Below are 5876 nucleotides of genomic sequence, written 5' to 3' on the forward strand. Positions count from 1 at the left end.
TAAAAATTACAGAATCCCCCACGCCTTGGCCTCCTCCGCCTATGGGCTGGGTTGCGTTGTCGGTAGACGGTTTATTCTCAGGCCAGGATGGACGCGCTTCGATTGGCATGGTGCTTCGCAGGGAGAACGGATCTACAATTTTTGCGGTATACAGATACATTTTCCATTGTAATGATGCCCTGAAAGCGGAAATTCATGCTATTATGCAGGGTATGGCACTGGCCATTCAACATTCGGAATGCCCAGTGATTGTTCAATCATACTCTTCAAATGCTCTGGCCATTCTCTCGAGCGACAATCTTTCCAGGTCGGCCTATGGTCATCTAGCTGCTGAGATTAAAGCTCATTTGGTAGTTAGGAAGTCTGTTCCTCTAAAAGTTAGCAGATATTAGCACATCAATTGGCACACTATAGCCGTACTGAAGCTTGTACTGCGGTATGGTTGTACTCGATTCCTTCGTGGTGTGAGGAATTGGTGTCTCGTGATTGTAACCCTCTCATTGTGGAATAAAACATCTTTTCTCCCTGCAAAAAAAAACGCTAACACAAAGGCAGCGTCTACACACGTGATCAGGACGGCACAGCACCTTGTCCCCACATATCAGAGGCAGCCCATTTTCTCGTACATTCGAAAAAACACACCGTGTACGACCACCAGTCGAACCACCCCACACTAATCCCCGATCCGCGTCCTCCATATTCTAGCCAATAGGAGCGAGGCACGCAACAACCGCGATCCGTGGCACCGCCCAACCGCTGGCCTCCGCCGTCCGATCGCTCGAAGCCAAGCACAAAACCATGACATCCAGGCCGTCCGCTCCGGCGGAGACATGGCTGGCTGGCCGCTCCCGAGTATAAAACCTCACCTCATCCTCCGAACCGAAAAAAAAACCCCACTACCCAACCGCCGCTCTCCGAGGCTCCTGAAAGTTGCAACCTCTCCCTCTCGGCGAATTTGGGGGTTTCTGAAGCGCGCGAGGTAAATCACCCCCCCCCCCCCCCCCTGGTCCTCTTCGATTCGGTAGCTTGATTCCTTCGTGGCCCGCCGTGGTTGGTGAATCGGTCCGCGTTAATCTCGCCGGGGCGGTTGATTCGGGTTTAACACGGCGCGGATTTGAATTTTATGCGCGGTTAGGGTTTGGGCGTGGTTCCAGATTCTGATTGTTTCGACGGATTCTTTCGGGTCTTAAGCCTTGCTTAAATTTCGTTTAGTCACGATTACCTGTGCCTGCTTGATGGTGGTTTTGTTGTTTGGTGGCAGACCGATCGATGTAGTTCAAGTTCCAATCGCGTGATTTGACGATATATGATTTCGCGTCTTAGCCCTCAAAAGAATTCCCGCAGATCTGTAGATTCGCGTACATCATAGTTGTACCCAAGTTCGTTAGTTGTGCCATATTTGATTTGCGTCTGTTCATCTGCTGGCCCCTCAAATCTGTAGTTTCATAGTGTTACAGTGGTATAAATTTCGCTTCGACTTATTGACGTGTGTGCTATATCTTTTGATGAGTTGAACTAACGTTTGGAGAATTCGGTATCTGCGGGTTGGTAGTTTCTTTTAGGACTGTACGGTTGGAAAGAATTGGCATGAGCTCATAGTGTTTATATTGGGATATTCAGTTTCTAAAGTCCTGCATACAGCATGTGGTCAGTGCAAATGTAATTTTGTTACTGTTTTGAGCTTGGTATTGAGAGCAACCTGCAGTCTAGGTATCTGGGAATGATAGTAACAGGATGAACTAATATACTTGTCTACTCTGATAGTGGAAGTCAATTGGGTGCATTGATATATGGAAGCAGTTGCATAGCCATTTTGAAAATAGTCGATTGCTTAACATATCTTAGTATTGATTTATTGCATCTGAATTGTACCAACTTGCTAGTTAGCTAATGTTATTCTTGTGATAAACTAAAAGCATACACAGATAACTATGTGAAGTTGATGTCCGACCATTACATGTGATAACTAGGAAGCATATTTTTTATCAGTGGACTGCTATTTCTTTTCTTGCTTCTGATGAGGCGATCATGGTAGCCTTGTTTTCTTTAGTGTTAAAAAAAAAATACTAGGCTGCAGTTTTTTAGTGTGTCATCTTTATGTGTGTCTTTTGAGTGAACAAACTATGCTAAAGGTAGATCAGGACTTTCATCTGAAGTGGAGTTCTATCTTGGGTCTGATCTTTTGAATGAAAAGTTTTAGTTAGAAATACACTGCATTCTGTTTTTGTGATATTGTGATATTCAATTTATAGAACTGACTATGTTCTGTTTTTGCTTCAGGTAAACCAAGGTTTTGCTCATGGCTCGTACTAAGCAGACCGCCCGTAAGTCCACTGGAGGAAAGGCTCCCAGGAAGCAGCTAGCCACCAAGGTTTGTGACTGCAATATTGATAGTTTATCTATGCCATGTCTTTATTTATGGTTTAGGTAAATTGAACTGGGTATAATTTGAACCTCAACCTTCATTGTCAGCTTATGACCAGATATCTTACTGATGTATATGGATTATCATGGTATTATTGTTCATGACCATGTGCTCTGTTTTGCTTTTTGACAGGCTGCCCGTAAGTCTGCTCCCACCACTGGAGGAGTGAAGAAGCCTCACCGTTACCGCCCTGGAACTGTTGCTCTTCGGTGTGTAAAGCCTTCCAACCTATGCTAGCACATGTTATTGCATATGGTTTTGTTTTCAAGTATTCTCAAATGAGTAATTTTGTGCTTGACTTTGCAGTGAGATCCGCAAGTACCAAAAGAGCACGGAGCTGCTCATCAGGAAGCTTCCATTCCAGAGGCTTGTTAGGGAGATTGCCCAGGACTTCAAGGTGATCAATCGACTTGTGCCCTACATTGCTCTTCTCCTGTTATGTCAGCTCTTATATCAATCAAGTAAGCTAAAAGCACCGCCCTGTTCTGTCTGTGCAGACTGACCTCCGCTTCCAGAGCCATGCGGTGCTGGCCCTTCAGGAGGCTGCAGAGGCCTACCTGGTCGGTCTCTTCGAGGACACCAACCTGTGCGCCATCCATGCCAAGCGGGTGACCATCATGCCCAAGGACATTCAGCTGGCTAGGAGGATCCGTGGCGAGAGGGCTTAAGGTGCTGTGCTTGCCTTGCCTGTGGGAATCGCTCTGGTGGGCATCTGTGTCTGCTTTTGCTGCTGAACACTTATCATGTGTCGTGAACTACTAATACTGGTCGTGTGTAGTAATATGTCAGTAGCGTACTCTGTGCCATACTATGTTCGTAGAGCTGGATCATTTGTTCGTTGGTCGTCCTAAATCATCCACCTGGTGGGTTCTGAACCTTGCATTTTATGTCTGAAAATTAGTGATTGTGTGAACTATTATTATGTTCTTGTGTCTCGTTTTATTTGTATCTCTGCCGTGCAAGTATGAATTGGGATGCATCTGTGCTAGTAGCTGAACTGTTATTAGTTAGGTAGCTGGCAAGGGAAATTTCTGTTCACAGATACTAGTAGTGTTTGCAATCCCTGTTCATCTGTGGTAGTGGCCTTTTTGTTTAGCCAACCATAGACCTGAAGTTATGGCAGCCAAAGAGCAAGTTGTGGGAGTACATCCTACAAGTTGGCTATGGATAATATGTCTGGAAATTAGAAAATGTTCAACAGAATATGCTGATACCAGTGAGCAAGGTAAGAGGACCATACAGTCTCACTTCTGGAGTGGTTTAACGGAGGCCAAAGATTTCCAGCCCTATTAGAAAGTGAGAGAACATATATAGAAAAGTGGGGAAATGGTGGTAGGAGGGCCGTGTACGGTGTACCTAGTACTGCTTTAGGTAGGTGGCGTGTATTTCTACGAAGCGAGACGGTGCTCCATACGCCACCGTTGAGGCAGTCAGAGCTAAGGCCTGTTTGGTTTATGAATTCTATAGGATAAGATTTGTGTAGGAAAATTTTCTTTGAGACCCTTTAGTTTATAGGAATGGATTCCTATTCCTATATAGGATAGGAATAAATCCGTCACATTTTAAATTTTTTTTTGAAACTCTTTGGTCTGTAGGAATATATTTCTATTCCTATATAGGATAGGAATCAATTCTTTACATTTTAGAGAAAAAAACATTAGTTAAGACTCAATGGAAAAATTCCTATCCTATGTGTCAAATGACATCTCTTTCTTTATAGGAATTGAAATGCATGTCATCTCACTTCCTATGATTTTTCTATTCATAGAACATTTCTATCCTATGAACCGAAAAATGCCTAACTCCAATCGACGTTATGTTGCCTTTTTGTCCATTTAGATCGGTTGACCGCTCGCCGTCCGTTCTGTTTTGTGTTTGGGTTGAACATGTGCACAATGCACCGATCCATTTCATGTTCATACATAATCTTTTAAAGGTCAATCATGTCAGCGTTCATGCTATCGCTTAAAGTTTCCCGGTGCCATGCTAGCGGCCAACATACATGTCAGACTTCAAAAAATCCACCACACCGTTCACGTTGGCGCATTTGCCGGTGGCCGGTACATATGCCAACACACAAAAAAAAGACGGGATTCAACCACGCCATCATGGCCGTGGTCATACCAGCACACTTGATGTCATACAAAGAAGGATGGTGCTTTTTGTCATAGATCACTCGTCACCGAACATGAACATGTTAGCCTACATCTTTTCGAACCATGGCCTCTTCCTAGACGACACCGTGCTCAAGTCCACCTTAATGGTCTATGGTGAGCATTCCCCAGAGAAGCGAGAGGCTTGCGAATAGACATGGAAGCTGGGAATTGACTGCATGGCAAATGCATGCGACGACTCTGGCAGTACCACCCGAGGGAATGCCGATGAGCCTAGGCTGGTTGCAGCCACGACGGCGCTGATGAGCCCTTGATGGCCAGGATTTAACCCTAGATACAGCAGGGTCTCCCTCATTGCTGCAGCGACTCGGGCATTGGTCTCCTCCTGCTATGCGGCGGCAGTCGCGGCGTCGAGCTTGTGGTCCTGTGCGTGCCTCCGGCCCTTCCTCTTGGCTGACTGCACAACCCGCTGCTCGAACGTCATCTGCTTCTTCCTGGGCGGTGCCACAGTCTTGCGGGGCGTGTGGGGCTTGCCTTTGGTGGAGGCGACGGAGGTATGGTCGGAGGAGGCGAGGCCGGCTGCAACGTCGAGGGTTGGCACGTCGTCCATGGCGAGCGGTCGGGAGTTTTTTTTGGGAAAGTAGGGTGAAATGGTGGTGGCTGTGCCGCTGACTGGCGGGCCAAGAGAAGGAGTAGGTGAGCGTCGCGCGCGTCCGTTTCATGTCTCGACCGACGCAAATGAGACCAAAATTTGAGCCAGAAATGGGTCGGCGGGCGGCCAAAAAACAGACACGCGTTCGTTTGGATCGACGTGTTGAATCGACTTTTGTGTTTGTTTTGTCCTAAACAGACACGCATGGACGAGATGAATCGGCACGTTGGAGTTGCTTTAATAGCAAGCGTTCATTCCCATACCTGACAGGATTGGCAAGCGCAGGCCGGCAAACAGCCGAATGGGTCGACGCACTGATGCTGTCAGGCCCTTGAAAAGACTCGCTGTTCTTTCGTCACGCGCAAACACCAGTCTTGTTTCTTTCTGCCCCATGCCTCGCCTGGCCTGCCCTGACCGGCCGGTCTCTCACCCCATTGTTCCCCGCTGACGGCGGACCAATTCTTCTCGGCGCCCAGATCGTGTCACCCTCCTCCGCCCAAAGTTTCCGGGGCCCCGGCCGGGACCATCGGAATGCTTCCCGAGACCTGTTGTTCCGCCCCACCAATCCAAAGCTTCAAATTGATTACTCCCGCTCCCGCCACAACGTGGGGGCCTCTCTCGTCTCTTCCTATTTTTCAGGACGGGCGCTCTCGGACCTCGGTGGCTCGGCGTGACAATGAAATTC

The 5876-nt window shown here is 47.3% G+C and overlaps 1 protein-coding gene across 1 annotated transcript; it reads left to right on the forward strand.

The window, feature by feature from the left end:
• The first annotated feature begins 826 nt into the window (after nt 1–826).
• On the forward strand, nt 827–3347 carry LOC125528042 (histone H3.3). Its single transcript, XM_048692558.2, has 5 exons — nt 827–979; nt 2281–2371; nt 2558–2634; nt 2732–2822; nt 2923–3347. Exons 2-5 carry the CDS (start codon nt 2300–2302, stop codon nt 3091–3093), a joined length of 411 nt encoding a protein of 136 aa, XP_048548515.1. The 5' UTR covers nt 827–979; nt 2281–2299; the 3' UTR covers nt 3094–3347.
• Nucleotides 3348–5876: the final 2529 nt, after the last annotated feature.

This window comes from Triticum urartu, chromosome 2A, assembly GCF_056163025.1.
Source record: "Triticum urartu cultivar PI428250 chromosome 2A, HENAU_Tu73, whole genome shotgun sequence".
Taxonomy (NCBI): Eukaryota; Viridiplantae; Streptophyta; class Magnoliopsida; order Poales; family Poaceae; genus Triticum; species Triticum urartu.

Bases quoted from the DNA above. Each gene is read 5' to 3' on its own strand.
- LOC125528042 (XM_048692558.2), top strand. From the start codon at position 2,300: ATGGCTCGTACTAAGCAGACCGCCCGTAAGTCCACTGGAGGAAAGGCT. The intron at 2,372-2,557 runs GTTTGTGACTGC...GCTTTTTGACAG, and splicing joins GGAAGCAGCTAGCCACCAAG to GCTGCCCGTAAGTCTGCTCC. The intron at 2,635-2,731 runs GTGTGTAAAGCC...TTGACTTTGCAG, and splicing joins CCTGGAACTGTTGCTCTTCG to TGAGATCCGCAAGTACCAAA.